This window comes from Mustela nigripes, chromosome 3 (assembly GCF_022355385.1).
Source record: "Mustela nigripes isolate SB6536 chromosome 3, MUSNIG.SB6536, whole genome shotgun sequence".
Classification (NCBI taxonomy): Eukaryota; Metazoa; Chordata; class Mammalia; order Carnivora; family Mustelidae; genus Mustela; species Mustela nigripes.
The window spans coordinates 171,545,302-171,571,509 of record NC_081559.1 but is presented as its reverse complement, the minus strand read 5'-3'; the positions used below and the strand labels follow the sequence as shown (position 1 = coordinate 171,571,509).

At 34.8% G+C, this 26,208-nt stretch overlaps 1 protein-coding gene across 1 annotated transcript in view; it reads left to right on the top strand.

The window, feature by feature from the left end:
- CSMD3 (CUB and Sushi multiple domains 3) overlaps window positions 1–26,208 on the top strand; it is a 439,117-nt gene that overhangs the window by 263,676 nt on the left and 149,233 nt on the right. The window contains exons 23-25 of the mRNA XM_059395523.1: window positions 11,431–11,555; window positions 18,481–18,577; window positions 21,039–21,143. Of these exons, the coding sequence (XP_059251506.1) occupies window positions 11,431–11,555; window positions 18,481–18,577; window positions 21,039–21,143 (327 nt within the window). The remainder of the gene's footprint in view (window positions 1–11,430; window positions 11,556–18,480; window positions 18,578–21,038; window positions 21,144–26,208) is intronic.

The following is a 26,208-nucleotide window of genomic DNA, read 5'->3' as shown; positions in this document are numbered from 1 at the left end:
TGGTATAATGTTATTTTTTTAAAGATTTATTTATTTGAGAGAGAGAGAAAATGTACTAGTGGGGAGTGAGGGACAGAAAGAGATGGAGGGGATCTCAAGCAGACTCCACACTGAGCACAGAGTCCAAGACAGAGCTTGGTCTCAGGACACCAGTATCATGACCAGACTGAAATTAGGAGTCTGATGCTTAAATGACTGAGCCACATAGGTACCCCTAATTATACAGTATTATTTTAAAAGAAGAATGGTAAAATTTAATCTCAGGTTAAGAAATAGCTCTTGCGAATTGAATTTTTTCATTAAAGTTATATTGGTATGTGGTTTACAAAATAAGAGGAAGAATTATTTAAATAAAAGATAAGCAAAATTTTGTTTTTATTTTAATAATCCCAATTCCAATTTTTCAAAGAGTGACATGATTGTATATATGCACACATATACACTTATAAGTATATAAAATGTATTTACTTATTTATTTTTAAATATTTTATTTATTTATTTAACTAGGCAGAGAGGCAGGCAGAGAGAGAGAGAGGAGAAAGCAGGCTCCCTGCTGAGCAGAGAGCATAATGGGAGGCTGGCTATATCCTGGGATCCTGGGATCATGACCCACCTGAACTGAAGGCAGAGGCTTTAAGCCACTGAGCCAGCCACCCAGACGCCATACCTGGAAAGAAATTATGTGCATCAATATTTTTTAATTTTTAATTTTTGAAAACACATTTTACCATATTTTAACAGAGATTTAATATAATGTTAGCTCATAGTTCATTAAACTAAAGTGTGCTTTCAAATTGTGAATCAATATACTGATTTTCTCTGAGGAAGGAGTAAATTCTGTTGATACCATTTATAGAAGATGTAATTGTTTAGGATATGTCTGCTCTAAGTATCATGTGTTTTCCATCCACATCAGGACATTGTTAGTAATTGTGCTAGGAATATGGTAAAAATCAAGGCTATTAGGAATATAAAGTAAGGAAGAATGGTTGCGTGGTCTTCCTGGAAACTTGTTATCACCAGCCCCAAAACAGAAACAGCTAACATATTTCACAGGGCATTTTTCTTACACCAAATATTTTAGTTCTGCCCACTGTAATAAGTGGAATGGGAGCTATTATTCTGTTATTCTTTTCTTTGTTGAAAACTACCTATAAAAATAATTTAAATCAGTAGAAGGCTATAAATGATTCTCCAACTTTCTCATCTTTTAGCTAAATAACCACAATTTCTGATACCATTAGCAATTACTTAATCCTTTCTGTTTGCCAGCTTTCATGCTGAGCAATTTACATACATATTTAATGTAATCCTTGCAGCAAACCAATTGGAAAAGTTACTTTAAGAATTTACAGTTGAGGGGCGCCTGGGTGGCTCAGTGGGTTAAGCCGCTGCCTTCGGCTCAGGTCATGATCTCAGGGTCCTGGGATCGAGTCCCGCATCGGGCTCTCTGCTCAGCGGGGAGCCTGCTTCCTTCTCTCTCTCTCTCTGCCTGCCTCTCAGTGTACTTGTAATTTCTCTCTGTCAAATAAATAAATAAAATCTTAAAAAAAAAAAAAAGAATTTACAGTTGAAGAAACTGAGTTTTAGGGAGGTAAAATAGTTATTTTTAAACTATCAGGACATAGTGGGTGGTGGAGCTGGGGCATTAACTACTTTTTTCTGACCCCATACCAGCCTAAATAATAGAGGACTGCTTCTTTTTAGGTTTTGATTTATAAGCTAATTCCTTCTTATTTGATATCTACATTTTATTTATAATGTGAGATTTCTTATCCTATTGAAATACATTTTTGACAGTCAACAAGTACAAGAAAACAAATCATTGGGAGTTAATGTCCCTCCAGTATTTTAGCTAGCATGGAGCTGGGTAGGGTTAATGGAACCAACAGATCTTCCCCTTTCTGTACTTTTATACTCTCATACAGACAAAACAGATGTTTCTCCTTTTGAGCCACAATATATGTCGACTTCATACTCTTATAAAATAGTAATAAATAAATTATCCTAAACTAAAGACCATGAGCTGAGAGAAATGTTCCTATATGTCTATGCCAAAATTAGTCATGCAATATGCATAAATCGGAAATTACATTGCTTTAAATCAGCTCAATAATTGAAGACAGATACATGATAATAATAAATCTCTTCAGCCTCACAATAGATTTTTTAATATTTCTCTATAAATATCAAGAATCAGTCATTATTTCTGTCTCACTTTTCCTGGTAATTATTTACATAATTTGTGTCACTTTTACTTTATTTATGTAGGTATTGATAGAAAATATCAATACTGTATAATAGAAGGTAACTAGGTAAGTAACTGTCTTCATTTAGTTTCATATACATAATGAAAATTCCTTGAAAATATTCATTTTTTATAAAAGTAGAATGATACAATGACATCTGGCAATTCATAAACTAGCTCATTAATCTTTAAATATTGCTCTAGTTTGAGTGTTCAGAGAACCTGTTATCAATGCAGAGTACAGAAGTATAACTTTATAAATTATCTGTTAAAGGTTCTATTTGTCTATTTATCATGTTAATGAGGAAAATTGTAAATAATCATGTAAAACCGAATAAAATTCCCACAGCTGGGAAATCTAAATTCTTAGTATAAGGGTTAATTAAGTCTTGGGCAATAATAGTCTTGTGCTCTGACTTTAACACTGAGATGTGGGTGAGTCACTACATGATCCTGGAAAATTTACACAATTTCTTATTCTCAATTGCCATATCAATAAATCAAGAATATAAGAGAATTCCCTTGTAGGTTTATTGTGACTATTAGTTCTTAGAATCCAGTAAGTACTCAATAATTAAGTTGTTATTGTTGTTTCCAAATCTTCCCTCACAGAAGCAGGAGATAAAACTTTAATTCTAAAGGTATTGGATCTAGAATATAGAATTGACACACAGTACTGACAAAAGGCTTGATATTATTGATTCTCATTTGTTGATATGTTTTAATAACATTTTAAAGTTAATAAATGTAAAAACTATCTTCTACAGGAGATTTTTATATCTTAAAAAGGCAAAACACATGGACTCTTATCATCCTTTCCAATTTAATAATTTAAGGTCCCTTGAATGTAACATTCTTTTTTGCACTTAAAACTTTTAAAAAAGACATTGGATGACATATAATAACAATTTTTTTGAGAATAATAGCAGTTATTTATTAAAATAAAATATTATTTATTAAAATAATAAAATATTTATTAAAATTAAAATTAAAATAGCAGTCATTTAAAAATTATTATTAAAATATTAATTTAATAAAATATTTAATTTTGGGAGACTGAAATTTCTTTCTACCAATTGCCGTATTTAAGGACAAATGGTTGAAAAGGAACTGATTTAAAATAAAAGGCATATGTTAATGATTTGGTTTGTTCTCATTATATGTGAAAGTATAAAATTAATGAAGTTAAAATTTAAACAGTGGTAGGGTACCTGGGTAGCTCAGTTGGTTAAGCATCTGACCCTTAATTTTGGCTCAGGTCATCATCTCAGGGTGATGAGATCCAGCCCTGCAATGGGTTTCAAGCTGGGTATGGAGCCTGCTTACAATTTTTTCTTTCCCTCTGCTGTATACTCATTATCAAAAAAAAAAAAAAAAAAGAAAGAAAGAAAAAAAAAATTAAACAGTGATTAATATGACTGTAATTGGTTTTGACTATGTATATTTAACAAAGATTTTCATTCAGACTTTCCTTCTCTTCTTGAAAAGTTAAAAAACTTGATTATTCAAAGAAATTTCTTTTGTCTATGAAAATATGAAAAATGAGACAGGGTTAGAAGAAGAGATAAAAAGACATTAAAGAAGGAATAAAACCAGAAAAATGAAAGAAAGGATGTTGCGGCCGGCGTGACAAATTGACCAGGAAACGTGAGGGTTAAGAGGATGGTGAAAAGAAATGAAGAGACAAAGAGATGGGGCCAGGAGGGACACTGGGGAGGATGTCCAACAGTGCCGATTTTATTCCACATCTTACAAGCATTTACAAGGCAGACTGCAATAGGAGGAGTAATACATCAGTACTTAGTTGATGACCGGAAGTTCCTATAACAAGTTTACATTAACAACAAGCCAACCTCCTGATGCCAGGTAGTCTGGGCTAAAGCCATTAGCAAGACAATCAACCAGGGAGTGGGTTATGGGAGGTACAGGAACAACAAGGACCAACTAAGAATTCATGACCCTGACCACATTATTCACTTTTGTAGGGAGAGTGTGTGGGAAGTCACGTAGGCAAGCGCACGACACATAGCATGGACCCTTTCTCAGTGTTACTCAACTTTCCTGTCTTTACCCCATTATCAAGGTGTCCAGACTTTAAAGGAGACACAAGTCAGGGCCTGGTTTGATCCTCGACTCCAACCATGCCATAGCCTCCAACAAAAGGATATTTTAGGAATAAGAAAAGGAAAGAGAGAAAAATAATATATTGAGGGATAAAAAGAATACAAATTCTAAACGCTAAAAATAAATCATCTTTATTTAAAGTGGAAGAAAACCCCTATATTATTACTAAGGTTTATGTTTTTATCTTAATGATAAAATTGAGTCCAAAACTAGAAGGGTGGTGATTCTAAATGGCACTCAGATGATAACTCAGTTTAGGGTCTACTATTTGATCTAACTGCCAAATGAAAATATACATGTATTTCTATTTTTAATTGTAAATATTTTTAGCTTCAAAATGTTCTGAATAAAAATAATTGTGTCTTAAAATATTCAAAAAAGGAAAAGGTTTGATGCCTTAAAGATTCAACTATGAGAGTCAAATACCCAGTCATCTTTAGGTTAGTATCAAATCATTATCTTTAATTTTATTTGTTTTATTTTTAAGATTGCATTTATTTATTTATTTGAAGTGGGGAGGGGAAGGAGCAGAGGGAGAGGGACAAGGAGATTCTTGCCGATCATAGAACCCAACGTGGGGCTCAATCTCACAACCCTGAGGTCATGATCTGAGCCAAAATCAAGAGTTGCTTAATTCGTGGATGCTTAACCTACTGAGCTACCCAGGTACCCCAAAGCATTATCTTTAATTTTAGTTCATCATCAACATTTGTCATGAATAAAATATTAATTGCCTCAAGATCTTTGAACATTCTATTTCTTCTGCTTGGAACATGCATTCCCAATTTTAGGCTTACTACATCACTTCATTCAAACTGATAATCTTCCTTGAACATCCTATCCAAAATAATTTTCTGCTACCCAAGTTCCATTTATTCTATGCCTTTACTCTGCTTTTCTTTAATGACAAATATCCACCATATTACGTATCGTTTGGGAGATTTTTTGTCTGTTTTTGTTTTTTGTTTATTTTGTTTTGTTTTTAGTTTCTTAGTCTTTCTTGTCCACCTCTGTCCTGACACTATAGTTTTTATGTTCTTCCAAAAGAGGACCTGGCGTATAATACATAGTCAATAAACTTTCATTCAGGGAATGGATTTTAGCAATTAGCTGTGATAATTTCCTGAATTCTTGTAGAGATCAAACAACTGGACAGTTTCCCAAGTCCGGGAGGCAGGTATTTTCAATTTCAGGCTTTGTTAATTAATTTTTTCTATTTGTTTCAGGGGTACAAGTCTGTGATTCATCAGTCTTATATAATACCCAGTGTTCATTACAACACATACCCTCCTCACCAGATACTGATGCTCTTGCTCATTTTGCTTGCTTAGACCTTTACAAGCCATTGGAAGTTTGGAACTCTTCCCACGAGACTATTTCTGTAGGAAAGAGCAAACAATAGATTTACATATGATCTGGGTAGTTTTATTCTGAGAGAGAACAAATTCTCTTTTTACTCTTTACAGTTTAGTTATCATCTTTGACAATCTATTTACCAGATTTTATAATTGTATTTTCTCTGTTTACTATTCTGTGAATACTCAATTAACAACTTAAGCCAAGTGAGCATCCATCTGAAACCAAAAGAAGGCAGCTTTCCACATTCCTAATGATTTCCATCTCCTCTGCATTATTTTAGTTTCATGGTTCTTACTATGGTTACCAACACTTTCCTTGTTTTTTTTTTTTGTTTTTGTTTTGGCTATAGTAAAACATAATGAAATGTTCCATAATTTTGCAAAAACTGACAGAATAAAATTAAACCCTTGAGTGAAAAACAGCCCCATTAGTCATGACAGATGGGTGGTCCTTACAGTTAACATGGTCAAATACTAAGGTAGGGGACCTACAAGTTTAAATGACCAGTATCTAAGTGATACTTAGTAATTGTGCACAAATCTGTCATATCCAGCCATTCTTAGGCAAATTATAATAAAGTACAATGATATTTTGATAAGAACATTGGGCTTGGAATAAATATAAAACTGAAAAATATATGCCAAAGACTGAGTTTTTATCTTCCAAATTTGACCTTGTTACACTTCAGATTTCTTAAAATTTTCAGTCCCATAAAATACCAAGCTGTCCTCCCTCTGAGACTCTGTGATTCAAATAACCCCCTGCAGCCACTAATAGCTCTGACAATATATGGCCTAAGGCATAAGTACTTTTGTTAGTGGGAGGTCTTTTTTGAAAAGCCCCTGAACCTGCCATTTATTGCCCTTAGGCAGAAAGTCTTTAATTAGCTGCTTATCCCATCACCTTTATCTGGTTGCCTCCCCTCCCCCACAGAAACTTCAGAATCTCAGAAAGAACTACTTTTACTTGTATTTTCTCCATGACAACACCCCATTTATATCATCTTTTATAGAGCAGTAGAGAAATTGATAAGGAAATACAGCAGCTGAACCCTCATTCACTGATTCATTTATTTATCCATTTATCCATCCATGAAAAGGTTACTCAAAATAATAATAAATAGGGGCGCCTGGGTGGCTCAGTGGGTTAAAGCCTCTGCCTTCAGCTCAGGTGATGATCTCAGGGTCCTGGGATCAAGCCCCACGTTGGGCTCTCTGCTCAGCAGACTTCCTCCTCTGTCTCTGCCTGCCTCTCTGCCTACTTGTGATCTCTATCTGTCAAATACATAAATAAAATCTTTAAAAAATAATAATAATAATAAATAGCAATTAGTATTTATAAAAAGAACTATTAAGCATTTTCTTTCTTTCTTTCTTTCTTTCATTTTTCTTTTTTTTTTTTTTTTATGTTGATACCAATACCAGGAGGTAGATAAGATTGTTTCTCTTAAGAGAGTATAAACCCTGTGGTTTACAGATAAAAGTAAAATCAGGGTTTGAACACAGAATGCTTGCCTAAAGCCCATTGCTCTCGTAATCCATATGTTATATAGTGTATTACTGATCAGTAGGGATATATGTATCTTTTAAAATAGGAAACAAATATTCAGATAATTAATATACATAGTAATTGAAACTTTATAAAATATCCTATGTATAGTAATGTATAGCTGGGGATACTTTTATAGTATTTTTATACACAATAATATGAAACTTTGTATTGTTATATATGGCTTATTTAGGAAATCACTGGGAGAAAGGAATAATGCAGAAATGATGAACAGGAACGTATAACCACAATATATACACAGATATCACAGATATACAACAAGTCTGTCAACAGTTTATTCACCAAGCATTTACTGAGTGCTTACCAAGTATCAATCTCTCATCTAGCTTTGAAGAACAAGATAAGATTCCTGCCCTTTTGGAGTTTACATTTTAGTAGAGGGAGACTGAGCAACACACCAGTGATGTGTTCTCTTCTTTCAGATAGTAGTATGTACTATGGAGAAAAGTAAAGAAAGGGCGGAGGTCCTAAGACACCCAGGGCATGCGGCTGTTTTATATACAAATGAAATGAATGGAGGGGGTTATAAAATCTTTGAAGTAAACATGTGTATAGACTATGAGGCAGAGACAGATCTTGACATGTTCAAGCCACAGCAAGAATCCCAGGTATCTGAGGCACCTGGGTGGCTCAGTAGGTTAAAGCCTCTGCTCTCAGCTTAGGTCATGATCCCAGGGTCCTGGGATGGACCAAGCATCGGGCTCTCTGCTCAGCAGGGAGCCTGCTTCCTCCTCTCTCTCTCTGCCTGCCTCTCTGCCTACTTGTGATCTCTGTCTGTCAAATAAATAAATAAAATCTTTAAAAAAAAAAAAAAAAGAAAAGAAAAGAATCCCAGGTATCTGGAGCAGAGTGAATGATGGCAAGCATGATAGAAGAGTCTGGGGAAGCAGAGCGGAGGCCAAGTCATATGGACCCTCAAAGTATGTGGGACGCTTGAATTTTCTCTAAGCAGTGAGAGAATTCATTGAGTTACTTTCTAAAACATCACTCTGTAAGGAGGGATGGCATAGGAGCACGAGGATGGAATGGCAATTGCAATAGTGGAGAGGATAAGTAAGGGTAATTTTGATAGGAAGGTCATAGTCAAGGATGAGAATTGATAAGCTTCATGATATACTTTTTAAAATGGAGATGGGAAAGTTTACTGATAGGTCGACCATAGATGTAAATGTGAATTTGAATCTAAGAAAAGAAATTAAGATGAATGAATCCTAGATTTTTGGCTTAGAGCTAGGTGATAGTGACATTTACTGAGATGGAGAATTGTATAGATAAAATTTCAAGAGCATTGTTTTAGACTTACTAGTTTTCAGAGGCTTATTAGGCAGATTATAGCAGGATTCTGAGCAAAAGTCAGAATTTGAGATAACAGACATGTAGTAGTCCTACTATATTGATGACATGGAAATAGATGGCATTTTTAAGTGATGTTAGAAAGAAAAGAGAAGACGGCTTAGGTCAGAGAGTGTACAACCTTTAAAAGATCAAGGGAGGAGGGTAAGCTACAAAGAAAGAAGAGAAGAGAAAAGAAGAGAAGACAAGAGAAAGAAAAGGTGAAAGAAAGGAAAGAAAGAGAGAGGAAGGAAAAGAAAGAAAGAGGAAAGAGAGGACAGGAGGAAGGAAGAAAAGAAAGGAAGGAAAGAAAGAAGAAGAAAGGATAAGGGAAAAAAAGGAAGAGAGGAAGAAGAAGATTGATTGTATCACCAGTGGTATAGAAAAAAGCAGGCTAATATGGTGTCTTTGTGGCCAAAGAAAAGCTCAAGGTAGATGAAGTGATCAAAAGGAGGAGATAACTACTCAGAGATTGAGCAAAATGCAAATTAAGAATTGAATAACAACACATTACAACAAGAGTATTTTGGTGACTTTGGCTTAGTCATTTCAATGGAGTGAAGACAAAAGACTGATGAAATGGATGGAGGACAGATTGGAAAGTGAGGAACAGGGGATTTGTCACTGGAGCAGCAGGGAAGGAAACCTTAGAATGTGAAGGGTAAATGAGTTAGACTCTTGGCGCCACAGTGAGCAGAGTTCCAGACAAATAGTGAATTGCTTCATCTTCTGAGACTTCAGTGTGTTGGAAGAGCCTAAAATTAAGAAGTACATGAAAACATAACATGAGCTATACCATAACAGAGCTCTCTAGGAAAGAACTTGGTGCTATGGAAAACTGTGGGACACTTAACGAATACGGGTGTTAGCAAAGAAGTAAATAGGTAAAACCAACATTGAATGACCATGGATGGTAGTGCTTGCTACGTGGGAGAAGGACATACCAAATCACTATTAAGAGAGTATGTTAGTTCAGTAGGTTGAACTGGGAAGGGGGATCGTGATGGTGACATATTGGGAAACCATGAGTACCTATAAGCCTGAAGATGCAGTTAGAGACTGATAAAGTTAGCTGTATTTATCTTTAGAATTGACACTACAGGGAGATTTTTTGAAGGATTTTCAACAGTGAAATAACATGATCAAATTTTAATTTTAAAAAGGTCATTTTAATAATGAGACATATTACATGGATAGTATAGCCACTGTGACGAGGCCCATTGGTATGATTACTGTAGTAACCGAGACAAATATAAGAGTCAGGTAGGATAATGCCAATGTAGAAGACCAACCGTACTTTCTTTGAACCCAGAATCAGCACTTCATCAATCACTTATTTTTAATCTGTTTTTGGGAGTGAATCTCTATTATAGAAGTCTTATAGAAGAATCTCTATTATATTCTTCCATTCCTAGCACGTCATTTCTTAAGTCATCTAAAACTGTTGACTTTTTGTTTAAAGGAGCTATTTTTTTTTTCCTGATCCATTTAACCTGAATTAATACAGAACGCAATAATGTAAATTTTTAGGAAATTACAACAAAATAATTTTCTTTGAAGATACATTCTTACACTATTAAAAACGTTTGTAGTACTCTTCTGAGTAACTGCCCTATGCTTTTGCATTAGGCTTTGGAAGCAGCAGAAAGCTAACTTTTTAAAAATTATTATAAAAGGTATATCCTGATATCCCACTGTTATAATGAGACAACAACAAATGCTCAAGCATCAGAGTGCCAGTGGTATTTAAAATAATAATAGTTGTAAAGGAAATAATAAAAGGAAGTATATTTTATTGACCTCTCCCTGTGTTCCAAGCAATGTGCTAGCTTCCTTATGTACATTATCCTATCTATATATTTTTCACAAAAGTCCTTTTTTAAACAACTGCGTTATCATTTCACATACAAAATTTCTGAGTTTCAGTGAGTATAAGGAACATATCTAACATCACACAGTATTTAACATTGTAAGATAAGTCATGCCCAGAGCCAAGCTGATAGAAGGTAAGAGCATTTTAAGATTAATACTTAGTACATTTAAAAAATGATAGAGGCCTTTATTGACTTCAGAGCAGGTCTACACATTTTTTTTCTTGTCATACTGTACTGGCAATAACCAGACTGGCCCCATATCAAGTTTCCTCTTCCACCAAAGGACATGGACTATGGAGCCAAACTATTAGTATTCAAATTTCATCATCATCTCTTACTAGCTCTGTGATCTCAAGCAAGTTATTTAATTCCTTAGTGATTCTATTTCCTGTAAAATAAAGAGAATATTTATATCTCATTGGATTGTTAGGAGAGGCTTTAATGAGTTAAAAATCTGTACACTGCTTTTAAGAGTCTTAGGCAAACAGCAGGCTCTGTATAAGTGTTGCTATCACCTTGATTACTCCTGAAGAAATGCTATTACTCTTTAAAGGATGCATATAGAAAAAAATCATAAATATAAGATAATCCTTCAAAAAATTCCATTTCTAGACATGAGCGATTTTAATGCAAATGTACCATTGCACTTTTTAGTACTGGAGGTGATAGTCTGTTATTGAGTTAATAGTTGTATAACTTTAGATATGCCATTGTAAGGTTATTCATTCATGTCATCTAATTATTTTTAAAAGTTTTTAGGGAGAAAGATTTAATTTTCATTGTTCTTATGAGTTTTAAAAAATAGTAAGATTTGGCTGTGTTTGCAGTTCTAGTATCTGTCTAAGATGTTATCTCTGACCTTTTCTCTTATTTTAATCCTTTGCATTAGAATTAACTCCCTCTCTTGAATTGCTTTACTTTTAGTGCCCTGTGGTGGAATTTTAACTAAGCGCAAAGGGACTATTTTGTCTCCTGGATACCCTGAGCCTTATGACAACAATCTGAATTGCGTATGGAAGATCACAGTGCCAGAGGGAGCTGGCATTCAAGTAAGGAAATTTAAATTTTTCTCCTTTTCATTGTATGTTTGAAGTTAATCCTCTTCAGAGATGACAGGTTGCAGGTTACTTCTAAAGGTTTAGCCAGTGCTTTTCAGGGGCATGGTTGAACGTGAATAGAAAGATACTTACTAATTTTCCCACCTGCAAAAAACAGAAAACCAATTCAAGAAGACATAAGCAGTAAGAAAAAATATGTTGCTCTACATGACATGGAATCATGGGGTAAAGGTTGTTTATTTCAGAAGTTTAGTTGTGTGTCCTTGATCCAGGTTTTTTTCTCTCTCTCTTCTCTGCCATTTTAGCATGTTGACTTAGTTCTTAAGCTTCTTTTCTCATGATCTTGAGATGGCTACAGAAGCTCTAGACGTAACAGCTTTACACAGCAATGGCCAACAGCCAAAATGGAATGTTTCTATCTTACATACCTTTACAGTGGTTAAATTTTTTTTTTTTTAGAAATCCTTCCGGTAGACTTTACCTGCTGTACTATTGATCAAAATTGCAAGCAGATCCATTCCTACTGGCCAGTAGCAAAGATTTATTATGATTTGGCTCAAACAAATCAATATTAAGTACCTAGATTAAGTAAGGGGCTTGGCTTCCTCTGATGTGTACTGTCCTCATTTAGTTGAACAAAATCAGTTCTCTGTTAGCAAGGCACATGGATGCTTGTCTGTAATCAACATGATATAGCATATTATTGCAACTGGGGAAGAGAAATTTGACTTGTTACTCTGTTTTAGAAGGAGGTTGTTTCTGGATAATTTGATGGCATTTTACTCCTGAGTCTGTATATATTCCATGGAAGGTAATTATTCTTCACAAAATATTATATAATCTATATTTCATAAAAATAACTTGATTACTTCTCCAACTGAGTCATAAGGTTTTCCTCTGGAAACTTGAGATATCTATTAGCTATGGAAAACAGCCAAGAAATCATTCATTAAAACTGAAATTAATAATATAATTTTTAGTTAAAAAAATAACCTTTTTGAATTTATCTTTGTAATTTTTCAGAAAATTTTAAAAAAATCACTTGACAGGTGCTAAGAATAAAATAAGTCAATAAACCAATGTGAAGATATGAAATGTATTACAGTGTTTTAAAGGACATTAAAAAATGAAAAGACCTTAGATCTATGCTTTTATTCTTACTAGCTGTGCAACCATTTTATGGCCAACCTGTAAAATTCTGGGAAAACAAGTATATCCTATCTCATGACTGGTAGAACGAACAAAGGTTTTAGAATTGTCCATTTTCCAGATTGTATAGAAAATCTGAAAACAGGTGATAACTTTAGAACCTTCATAGAATATTTGCTATTTCATGTAGTTGTGAGTTTATGAAGGTTATCCTAGAGCTTCTAAATATTATCAACTTGTCCCTTTCTGTCTCAGCTTACAATAATAATAAAAAAGCAAACCCTAGCGTTTCCCCTCTAATCTCTTTTTTGTTTTGTTTTGTTTTGTTTTGTTTTGTTTTGTTGTTTTTGAGCCCTGCAATGTGGCTTTAGCATTCAGTGCTCTAAACGAGCCACTCATAGTAACTACTGAGGACCTATAGGTCAGTAAATGCATTGTTTTGCCCATTCTACTTATTCTGACAGCAGCATTCTAATCGCGTCCCTTCTCTTGTCACTCTTAAAACATGGTTTTCCTCCTTAGTTTTCACGGTACCAATACTCTCTTGGACTTTGTTTTATTTTTTATATCAGAAGCTCTTCATTCTCTATCTAGGAACATGGTCTTGTCTTTCTACTCACCACATCAGATACAGCGCTTAAGAGATTGTGTGGTGTTTGTTCATCTTAACTTACACCATTCTCTCTGCCATTTAATCTACTTCCATGTCTTTGGCTGATGATCCCCAGGACCTGCATCATAATAGACCATCAGAAAACATTTTTTTTTTTTTTTAATGAAGAACTGAATAAATATTAGGTCTCAGACCTAAATATCTAACCCAGACCTTTCACTTAAGTTGCATGTCTTATATCTTACTGCCCACGGGGCACGTTCAGCTAAATTTCTTGCTGAAATTTCAAATTCAACCTGTTCAAAATTGACCTCGTGATTTTTTCTCATTATTATGGAACTTCTCTAGTGTATTCTGTCTTGGAATGAATCCTTCATCCATTCAGTTGCAGAAGCCAGAAATCTTGATGATTTTTTTTTTTCTTCTCCTACTTGATACAGTGAAATATGTCAGTGTCAGGTCTGTCTTTCATAAATCAAATAAGTCTATTTCTCTCCATCCAAATTGTTACCGCTTAAGACTGGGTGATCGTCATCTTTCTCTCAGGTTCTTTTTTTCCCCCAATCTATTCCTCAGAGGGCAAAGAGAATAATCCCAAATTCAAAACCCAGTAATGCCACTTTTCTGCTTATAATACTTCAACTGTACCCTCTATCCTTAACTTCTTGACAAGTTGATTATGCCTTTGTGCTTTGTCCTCATTTCTTATCTCTTCTGTTTACACTATTTTAGTTTTTTATGAAAGCTCTCTTTTGCCTTTGGCCTTTGTGCATGTTTCTCCCTTTGCAAGCAACACTCTTCTTGAGTTTCCTTTATTTGGCTTATTCTTAGTCATCATTTCTGTCTCAACTTAAAACAGTTCCTGTGAAAGACTTTCCATAAACTTGAGAAAAGGTTAAGTCCCGTGCTGTATGTTCTCATAGGTCCCTGTAATTTCTTTATTATAACACCCATCACATTTTACTGTTACAGCTTACTTAATTATCCGTAAGCTCATGAGGGCCCTAAGTCTGCTCTGGCAGCTAGCACGCTCAGTAAATATTTTTGGAATGAACCAATGAATACCTCCCCAAGCAGTGGAGTTTTGGACTATTTCAAGGAGTTAAGGCAGCATGATGAACTAAGATCTCTGAAGACAAAGGACATTGTGTATCACTTGTCCTAGCCCAACACTGCTCAGAGTTGGACTCTTAATATTAATAACACTATAAAATCTTCCACTAAGGAAGCATTTTATTTAATGATCACACATTAGAAAACAGTATTTGAATTTAACAGAGCATTTATTTATCAGACTTACAGAGTGTGAGGTGTACTAGGTTTTTAATTTTAAATACTCTAAAGGACTGCCAAACTCTTTTCTTCTAATTAACCACTTATATGTATGGTAATTTTAGACATATTCCTAAATCATAGGAAATTATATAACCTATGCACAACATATGTAATATGTGATTTATATTTGAAATTTTACTAACTTTGCCTAAAAGCTACCTGAATACTATAGCAGGTTTAAAGCAATGCTTATTTTATTTTATTCAGTTAGGATGAATATCTGGGTGAATTAGGAATTATATGAATATTCATCAAATTCTCTCTGAGATGAAATGGGATAACCAGTGGTGGAAAGAAGAAACATTCAAATATGCTGAAAAAGGTCCAGATAATATAGAGTGATAGAGCTATCTTTAGAAATAGCTTCAATAAATGGAGTGATTTGTTATACTAGGTTTACATGAGAAGTTTGTAGGGACTAGTGTATTCATTTGCCTGTCTATTTTAGTAAAGTCTATTGATGGAGAATTCCAAAAGGGCTATAATAACAGAGTTATCAAGCAGAAGAACACTCTTTATGTGAATAACCTTGGGAAAACAACACTCGTTACTTAATTGTGTCAATTTGTAGAATGATCATCATGAGTTAATATAATCTAGCAAGCAAATTAAAATGAGATTTGAATGTCTATATGAGGAATATCTGGTTTTAGTGATTGGAAATTCATTACCTCATAAAGCTATCGTGTTGCCGTGATGGACAGCTCCATCGAATGCAAGATTTTTCTTAAGGCTGAATCAATAGCTGCTTTTTAAAAAATCTTTTACTTTGACTCATATTGGGTTTTTTGTCGTTGTGGATCCTCAGTCATTTAGTTGAGTCTCCCACACCTTCGGTGTTTATTATGCCAAACTACATTCACAATGTGCCCAGACTCCAAGTGGCAAATTGTGTTAGTCTTCTGTGGCTGCAGCAAATTCCCATGCACTTGATGAGAGCTTAAAATAGCAGAAGTTTACATAAATAAGTAAATAAATAAATAAATCAGCAGAAGTTTATTCTTTCAGAATACTGGAAACTGGAAGTCCCAAAGCAGTTTTCCTGAGCAGCAACTGAGGTGCTGACAGGGCTATGCTTTGACCCTCCAATTTTCCCTCTGTCCAGGCTCTAGGGGAGACATGTCCTTGCCTCTTCTAACTTTTTGGTGGCTGGTGGCAGCCCTTGCTGTCTGACAGTACGACTCCATTTTTTAACCCGCATGTGGCCACCTTGCCTTCTTTTCTTCTGTCTGTGTCAAATCTCCTTTGACATCTATCTCATGATTGTATTTAGAGCCCTTCTGAATAATCCAGGATTATCTCCCTATCTCAAGATGTTTAGTTTAATTGCATCTGAAAGGCTTTTTATTTTTTATTTTTTTTTGTCTTCCTTGTAAGGCAATATATGTAGGCACCAGAGATGAGCGAACCTGATATTTTTGGAGCCAGTATTCAGTCTGCTATACATATGTATCCAGAATTAAACAAAATTTCTTCTTCTCATGAAGATAATAGGCTTTCTTACAGATGTTTCATTTTTGTTCTCATCACCCCTCTGATCTCCATAGCTCAGAAAAAAAAGATAAATTATTCTTCAGTCTTCCCTCTCACTTCGTTCCCTTATTCAGATTCTACAAAATCCAGTAATTTCCCCTGTAGCAACACCTGTGACATCTCTGTCCCCCTTTGTACTCCTGCTTCCAACCTACTTCAGTCTTTCATTGTTTCTCACACTGACTATTGCAGTGGACGCTGAAATCATCTTTTCACTTATATTTTTTTCATCCAATGCCGTGCAGTACTTAAAGCAGTTCAGATTTTGCTCCTCCTAAAACCTTCAGCGGACTACTCAGTCACATAATTACTGTGGTGGTGTTCAGTATTTATAGCCTCTTGGCCAATCTCTCTCACAACTAAGATATATTAAATCCTTTATCCACACTGGACACTATTCTCAGCTAAAATTAATTTAATTTTTACAACAATTCTATAAATTAGGTACCTTTACTACAATGATTTATAAGAGTAATTGAAGGCCTAGAGAGATTAACAGCTCTTCTAGGATTCCATGGTAGCCAGTGGAGGGAGCCAAGAAGCTGCAAATCCAAGCATCTTCACTCCACAGTCTCTTGTATTTATCCACTAAGCTGACTCTTTGGAACTTTTCTCTGCTTTTCCTAACTTTGCATGCTTATTTCCTCATATGTAAATACTTCCTCCTGTGGCTAATTGGATTACCAATGGTTCACTAAATCCACCTCATGGCTTGGCCCCTCTACATTTTTATAACTCAGAAATTTCTTTCAGTGGAAAACCACTCAATACGTTTAGCTTATCTCAAATGTCAACTCCTGCATGAATCCCTACTTTTTTTTTCTTTTCTTTTCCTTTTTTTTTTTAATAATCGTTTCTTCCTCTGAATTGTAGGAAAAGAAAATTCAGATATGAAGAGAGAACTGATCATTGTTTAAGGAGGTAGTGATAATATTACAATCATACAGCTTTAATTCCATTCTTCAACCTGCCTGGAACGTTGCCATTGGGCCTCATGCCTGTCACACAGGCAGGGTATCTGTTGCCATGTGGCACACACCCCTGGAAAAGAGGCACCAGCATTCACTTGACGGGAAGAATGATGATGGTCTATTTTGTGGATAAGAAATTTTTAATGAATATCATTGTTACAATTATTTAGTGAGTGAGTGCAGTGTTTACAATTATAACAGACTTTAGCTATACAAATTTATTTTAATAGAGTTAGTCCTTCCCTTCCTCCAAAACAGTAAGATATATACTCCAAAAAGGGAAAAAAAGATCACATCCACAGTTGTGGGGGTCCTGTGGGTTCTTGCAAACCTCAAGCTGTGCCAAGTGAAGGGCGATAAAGTAACACATGCCTCTTTCTTTAAATAAAATTTAATAGGAGAGAATTGTACTCCAGCATTTCCCTTATCAACTTTAGGGACCTTCACAGTAATTTAGTTATTATGACTCCATTCATAAAAATAATCTTTAGAAGATGTGCCCAAATGAGTTATTGAGTATAATTTTGGTCATCCATATTGAGACCTATTAAAAATGTGCATAGGGGATAATGTTAATTTTTTTAATGAAAGGAAATTGAGCAAAGATTAGGCAAATAAAGAAAAATAAAATACATCCAGTATAAGCCTAGTTAAACTGGCAAGAATCTAAAACTCCAAAATATAAGTTAACCAGTTGTTTAGGACATGCACTTGGATTCCTGGCACTAAGACATTAATTAACCCAAAGCTTTTATTTATTTATTTATTTTTAGATTTTATTTCTTTATTTACTTTGCATTTATAGAGACAGAAGAATGGGGGAAGGGGCAGAAGGGAAGGGAGAGAACAGGCAGACTCCCTAATGGGAGTCTAATGCTTCCATTAGACTGGGAGTCCCATTAGACTCCATTAGACTGCTGAATGCTGAATGGACACTGGCTCCATGTGGGGCTTCATCTCATGACCTTGAGATCATGACCTGAGCCAATATCAAGAGACAGATGCTTAAGCAACTTAGCCACCCAGACGCCCCCCAACCCATAGCCACAGAGAATGCTCTGAGATGGTGACAGACATCATCAGTGTTATACCCATAGTGAACACTACTAGGTGCCCCATCAGCTCTTCTCACCAAAGTCCGCTCCTGTAAACTAGTGCCGCAATGGCAGAGATCAGTTCTGTTAAAATCCTTCTGTGAAGGGCCACAGTGACATGGTCCCAGCTCAGAGTTCGCTCTTCTAATGTGGTGGGGACGACGGAAATATTAGTATCTTGTTAGAAATATGTTTTCTTATCAGAAAGTATTATTTCGCAGGTGCAAGTTGTGAGCTTTGCTACAGAACATAATTGGGATTCTCTGGACTTCTATGATGGGGGAGACAACAATGCTCCACGACTGGGAAGTTATTCAGGTAAACAGAAGAGCTGAGCTTAATTAAAATAGAGATATAATTAGGAATATAAAAATCTCTCTCTCTTTTTAAAAGAGCTCCTAGAACTCTGATTTGGCCATTTAAATTGCTTGTTATAAACTATACACAGGGAGCTAAATTACAAGGTGAGAAGTTTGAAAGGCATTAAAAGTAATGACATTGAAATTGCTGTTTAAAACCTTATTATATTCTTACTATATTTACGTAATTATTTACTGATGCCTTTATAGTAATATTTTCAGCTGAGCTGTGGTTCAAGAATAATATGTGTGCCCTTAAATAGTTAAAATTTAGACAGTGCTTGGTAATTATGCTCTATCTACTCAATAGAATGTTACCCAACCATTAAAATAATTTTAGAGACTGTGTAACAACATGGTAAATGTTACAGGGTACTGTTGAGTGAGAATAAAGAGAATATAAAATTATGTCCATGAAATTAATAAACTTCTATAAAGTTACTATATACCCAGGTACCAAGACCACAAGGCTTTTAAATTTGTTAAGGTTTTTAAAGGTAATTTATGCAATAATCTAACAGCTTTTTCCAATGTATGAAAAGTGAAGTCAAATCTTACTCTAATTTTTACTTTATTATACTTTTTAACTATAGACAGAGGAACATAGCTTAACCACCAACTTCTTATTTTCAGATGTACTTGAATCAGTGTGAATGGTTTTAAGTTTTTAATAGATTTTAAAATAGAGTATGATACCCAGTTTTTCAGCGTCACCATGGAGAAAAGGAAAGAAGAAATACCTGGAGTAGGAGTGACTTGGTTTAGTTATAGAAAGTATTTTAGATATAGATTAACGTAGAAGTCTTTCTTGGAAGAAATCTCTTAACATTTTGAATATACATTTGTGTAGAATAAATTGGAGGTATACTTTCTTTCTTTCTTTTAAGATTTTATTTATTATTTACTTGACAGAGATCACAAGTAGGCAGAGAGGCAGGCAGAGAGAGAGGAAGGGAAGCAGTCTCAGTGCCGAGCAGAGAGCCCGATGCTGGGCTCAATCTTAGGACCCTGAGATCATGACCTGAACTGAAGACAGAGGCTTTATTTAACCCACTAAGCCACCCAGGTGTATCTACTTTCTTAGTAACGAATACAACAATGACGATAATAAAAGTGACAACAACTATTGATTTACCAAGTGCTAGCTCTATGTGAGGCTTGTCATCCATTTCCTCGTTTGCTCTTTCTAGCAGTTCTGGTTCGTGATTGAAGCCTGGAGAGATTAAGTTGCCTGAGTTTGTACAGCTAATGTTAGAATAAGACTGGAACCTAGCTGGTGTGGCTCCAGAGCCAAAGCTCTCAATCGCTAAGATTCTCTAGGAGGCTAAGGGCAGGTCAAGTTTACCTCTATCTTCAGTGATTCAGTAAGGATACTATGGCCAGATAACAGGTTGAAAACTAAAACAAAGCAATTATATGTTCTATAATGAATTAGTCCTGACTTCTTTTATAGAAGGATCAGTGAGTGGTTAAGGTCCACAGGGTTGTACAAAGTATAAAGTAACTGTTACAGAAAAATTTTGCAATGCTATCAAATAATATGCTATCTTAAAACAATTTAAAAAAAACCATAGAATTGACACATTTTTATGCTGGTCATTTGAAACTGCTTGAGTTGTAATCTTAAGGATCTTGAATTATTACTCAATGTCAAATAGTCAGGAAGTAATTGGTTCAAGCAGATATTTTATGTTTTCAACTCAGTAATCAAACAAAGTCAAGTTGATTTCCTTTAGAAATTCAGAAGTACATCATTATAATGTATTTGCTGGGAGACATGGCTAACACTAGTTTATAATTGGGATTTTTCAAACACTACTTACCAGCTTTGCTGTCAGAATATAAGATACATCAAGGTACTTTAAATACATAGAAGTAAGTACATAAAAGTAAGTAAGTAACTACATAGAAAAGCATACATAACATAAAATGCATATATAATATATTTGTGTGTTTTATATATATATATGTAAAATAAAAAGGACAATAAATAAATACATCCTCTGAATCCACACATAATCTTAAGTTACTATTCTATAAAAATCACCTGCAATCTTTAAAATTAAGTTTCCCGTTAGTTCATGCATGGAAAATTGAAATCCACATGAAATTAAAAACATTTATTTTAGGTGAACTGTAAAATTTACTGCTTTAACCAGCTCTTTGTTCTGCCTATTTTTAGGGAGCGCTCTAGAGTGATCCCGAAGTGATCCAAAGACTATCTCTTAGGAGATAGTCACAAACAATAAAATGAAAAAGAAATGTGGAAGATATATTTTTATCAAAAAATTTCTGAAAGAACATTTAACCAATACGTAATTTCAGCGATAATCTATTGGCTGATTAGTAGTTAACTGATTTAGTTTTATTGTAATCTTTATTATGTGATCATTGACCTGCCTTTTCAATTATCATTTCAGGAACAACAATACCCCATCTGTTGAATAGTACATCTAATAATCTATATCTAAATTTTCAATCAGACATCAGTGTTTCTGCTGCAGGATTTCACCTTGAATACACAGGTAAATATAATATCATGTGTTCCTCAAGAAATTTAAGAACAAGTTTACATTCATTGTTAAATACTAATTTCTTGAATATAGAAACTAATAGACTTTGTCAGAAGAGAATATCGTTTTATTTTTAAAGATTTTGATGTTCCTCTCCAATTCATTCTATATAAAGTTTTATTTTCAACAGAATTTATAACTATTTTCTTTTCTTTTTTCCTTTAAGAACACTGAAAATGAGATCTACCCTCATAATTTTAACACACAATACAGTAGTGTTACTGTTGGCACAATGTTGTGCAGCAGATCTCTAGAACTTACTTATTTTGCATAATTGAAACTTCATACCTGTTGAACAGAAACTTCCCATTTCCCAAGATTTGGCACCCATCATTCTACTTTCTAGTTCTAAGAATTTGACTATTTTTATGTATTTATTTCTTTACTTTTATTATTATTATTATTATTATTTTTTTTTGATCTGGCTATTTTAGATACTTCACATAAATGTTGTCATGTAGTATTTGTCCTTCTTTGTCTGGCTTATTTCACTTAGTACAATGTGTACTAGGTTCATTCATGTTGTGGCCTTTGGCAGGACGTCCTTTTCTTTTTTTAAGACAATGGTATTACTTTGCATGTATATACAATCTTTTTATTCATTTATCTTTTAATGGGCGTTTCAGCTGTTGGCTATTGTGAATGATGCCGCAATGGAAATAGGAGGACCGATGTCTCTGAGATTATTTCAAATATTTTGTAAATATATTCAGATGGGATTGCTAGATCATATAATAGATGTACTTTTAATTTCTTTGAGAAACCTCTGTACTGTTTTCCATAGTGCTTTCACCAATTTACATTCCCATGAACATCGTATCCAGTTTTTCTGTATCCTCACCAATACATATTTTTTTTTCTTTTTTCTCTAAGATGTATTTATTTCTTTAAGAGAGGTGGAGAGAATGCATTAGGGTAGGGGAGTGAGGAGGGGAAGGAGAGAATCTCAAGCTGCCTCCATGCTGAGTATGCAGCCCAACATGGGGCTTGAGACCATGACCTGAGCCCAGATCAACAGTTGGTCATTTAACCAACTGAGCCACCCAAGCACTCCAACATGTAATTTTTTTAAACAAATAACAACATTTTATAGTTCTCAAAAGGAGACATAGCCTAACGTAAAACTCCAGGTTTTTTTTTTTTTTTTTTAAGATTTTATTTATCTGACAGAGAGAGACACAACAAGAGAGGGAATACAAGCAGGGGGTAGTGGGAGAGGGAGAGAAGGCATTCCACCAAGCAGGGAGCCTGATGTGGAGCTTGACTCTAGGACCCTGGGATCATGACCCTAACTGAAGGCAGATGCTTAATGACTGAGCCACCCAGGTGCCCTAAAACTCCAGTTTTGAGTATTTATGCACTGGATAACATAGCACCAACATTCTTAAAGCAGATCATCAAGAAATATAAGGAGAAATAAACAGAAATGCATTATGAAATTGACCAAAATTGACCCAGTACAGAAATTCTACATAGAGCAATAATCATAGGAGTAATATAGAAAATAATTGTTTAAAAGTACCCGACAACACACACACACACACACACACACACACACACACACACACACAAAATACCAGGTCCAAATGACTTCACATAGAAATTTGCCAACCTTTAAGGACCAGGTAATCCCAATGCTGTTTTAATTATTCTGTCCTCTGTGGTATATCATAGGTTCTCATAATACATTAGAAAACTACAAGCCAAACTCTATGAATATAGTGCAAACATCCTATTTTTTCATTTCATTGAAATTTAATTCACACATAACATTGTGGTGTTCTCGAACTTATGCAATGTGTTGATTTGATTTGATATATATATTTACTGCAAAATGATTACACAATATGGATAGTTAATACCTCCATAGCTCGCATAATTACCTTCTTTTTCTTTGTTCTTTTGTTTGTGTGTGTGTCTGTGTGTGTGAATACTTAAAATCTAGTCTCTTAGCAACTTGCAAGCTTATGCCACAATATTGCAAACCATTGTCACCATGCTATATATTGGATCCCCAGAATTTATTCATTTTATAACTAGAATTTTATATACTCTGACTCATGTCACCCCATTTTTTCCACCACTCATCTCCTAGCAACCATCTTTCTGCTCTTTGTTTCTAAGATTCAAGATGAATGAGTCTTTTTTAGATTCCACACACAAATGAGATATTTGTTTTCTCTGTCTGACTTATTCACTTAGCACAATGCTCTTAAGGTCCATGCATGATGTTGCAAATAGCAGGATTTCCTACTTTTTCATGACTGAATAATTAATTTTATATTTATATACCACACTTATTTATCCATTCATTATAGATGGATATGTAGGTTGTTTCCATATCTTGACTATTGTGAGTAATGCCACAATGAACATGGGAGTACAGATATATCCTTGAGATCCTCATTTTATTTCTTTTGGATGTATACCCAGAAATAGAATTGTTGCATTATATGATATTTATATTATTAATTTTTTGAAGAACCTCCATACTCTTACCCATACTGGCTGGACCAATTTTTGTATCCACCAGCAGTGAACAGGGGTACCTTTCCACCACATCCTCAGCAATATTTGTTATCTCTTGTTTTTTGAAGACAGTCATTCTAACAGGAGTAAGGTGACATCTCATTGGGCTTTTGATTTACATTTCCTTGGTGGTTAGTGATATTAAGCATCATTTTGTGAACCTATTGGTAATTTATATTTCTTCTTTGGAAAAAATTATCTATTCACATTCTTTGCCCATTTTTTAATCAGATTGATTTTTGTGTTTTTTTTTTGTTTGTTTGTTGATTTTGTTGTTGTCTTGTTTTGCTATTGAGTTACATGAGTTTCTTACATATTTTGGATATTAATCCCTTATTAGATACATAATTTGCAAATATTTCCCCCATTCTGTAAGTTGCATTTTTATTATTTCTTTTGCTGGGCAGAAGATTTTTTTTTTTTAAAAAGGATTTATTTATTTTATCTTAGAAGGACAGTAGGAGCAGGGGTAGGGAGGGGCCGAGGGGAGGAAGAGAGACTCTCAATAGACTCTGCACTAAGTGCAGAGCCCAACACAGTGCTTCAACTCATGACCCTGAGATCATGACTGGAGCTGAAACTGAGAGTTGGACGCTTAACCCATTGTGCCATCTGGGAGCCCCAGAAAATTTATTGCTTTAATTTAATGTAGTTCCACTTATTTAGTTTGTATTTGTTGCTTGTCCTTTTGGTGTCATATCCAAAAAAGATTCAATGCCAAAGCCAATGTCAAGGAGCTTTTTCCCTCTCTTCTCTTCGTGCTTTTATCACACTGGGTTTTATTACAATTCTGAATAATTTTTGTGAGTAGTGTAAGATAGGGGTCCAATTTCATTCTTTTGCATATGGGGATTGTGCATCCCCATTTATGGGGATGAGACTATACATTCCCCTTGAGTATTCTTGGCTTCTTTGTCAAACCTTAGTTGGCTGTATATGTGAGGGTTTATTTCTGGGCTCTCAATTCTGTTACATTGGTGTCTGTGTCCATTTTTATGCCAGTACAAGACTGTTTGATTATTATAGGTTTGTAATAGTTTGAAATCAGAAAGAATGATGCCTCTAGCTCTGTTCTTCTTTCTCAGGATTGCTTTGGGTATTCAGGGTCTTTGCATTTCCATGAATTTCTGTCTATGAAATCATGCCATTGGAATTTGACATGAATTCTATTGAATCTATAGGTGGCTTAAATTTGGTTAAATTTGTTCCCAAATTTTACTGTTGTTACTTTTTATGCTATTGTAAATGGTATTATTTTCTTTCTTTTTTAGATATTGTTTTTAGTGTATAAAAACACAACTAATTTCTGAATGTTGATTTTTTATCCTGCAACTTTCTTGAATTGTTCATTAGTTGTAATAGTTTTTGGTAGAGTCTCCAGGATTTTGTATATATAAGATTTCATCATTTTCCACTATAGATAATTTTACTTAATATATTTGGGTGGTGCTCTAGTGTTAGCTACATATGTGTGTGTGTGTGTATACACACACATATATATATATACACACACACATATATATATAGTTTTATTTATTTATTTATTTATTTTAGAGAGAGAGATTGAGAGAGAGCAAATGAGTGGAGGGTGGGAAAGAGCGAGAGAATGAGAAAGAATCTCAAGCAAACTCTGTGCTGAGTGAAGCCCAAGACGAGACTTAGTCTCATAACCTGAGACAAAATCAAGAGTCATATATTAACTGACTGAACCACCCAGGCATCCCTATCTGCGTATGTACTTATGGCAGAGCTCTTAAGCTTGTATTCCTTCTCTTAATCATCTAGAGCCAGGCCCTGTATGAACAACTATCTTCTGCTTTTCCAAGGGTGGTGCTAAATGCTCAGGTCTGTTGTCCCTTCCAGGTCCACAAATTTGGTCCAACTTTCTACACATTCTCACCAGCTGCCTAGAAAAGCTTTGCTCTTGTTGTTGTTGAAAGCATACCCAGGACATCAGCCATTGCATAATGGGGTATTTAGAAGAGGTACCAAGACACTGCAGATGCCTATGGTCCAGCTGGGGGAATCAACAGGTGGTGTCCATCCCACTGGTTCATGAGCAGGCCTCCTGATGGATATAATTAGTAGAATCTACATTCTTTTCATCTGTTCCTTTTTGAGTTCTGGCTTCTTTTTTCCCAGATTCTCATCAGGCTTAGTTTTTCAGGTCATAACTCAATGTGGAAGAGGCAAGAGAAAGTTGGGCCTCTTTCCTCTCTGGTAGCAACCTACACAGCTGGGAAGGTCAAGCACTCACTCACACATTGCCACTTTCTACAACAAGAAAGTTGTAGAAATCATGGGTCAATCAGGGATCTCTTAGCACTGAGTTCTGTTATCTCGGGAGTGATGCAGGTAAAGTCAATTTTCTTCCTTTTACCCTCAGAAGTGTGTCCAATTTTGATTTTTTGTTGTTGTTGTCCCAATGGTGTTTTGTACTTCTACTAGACTCCTTGACTCCCATAAATGGTCTTTCATTCACGGGTGA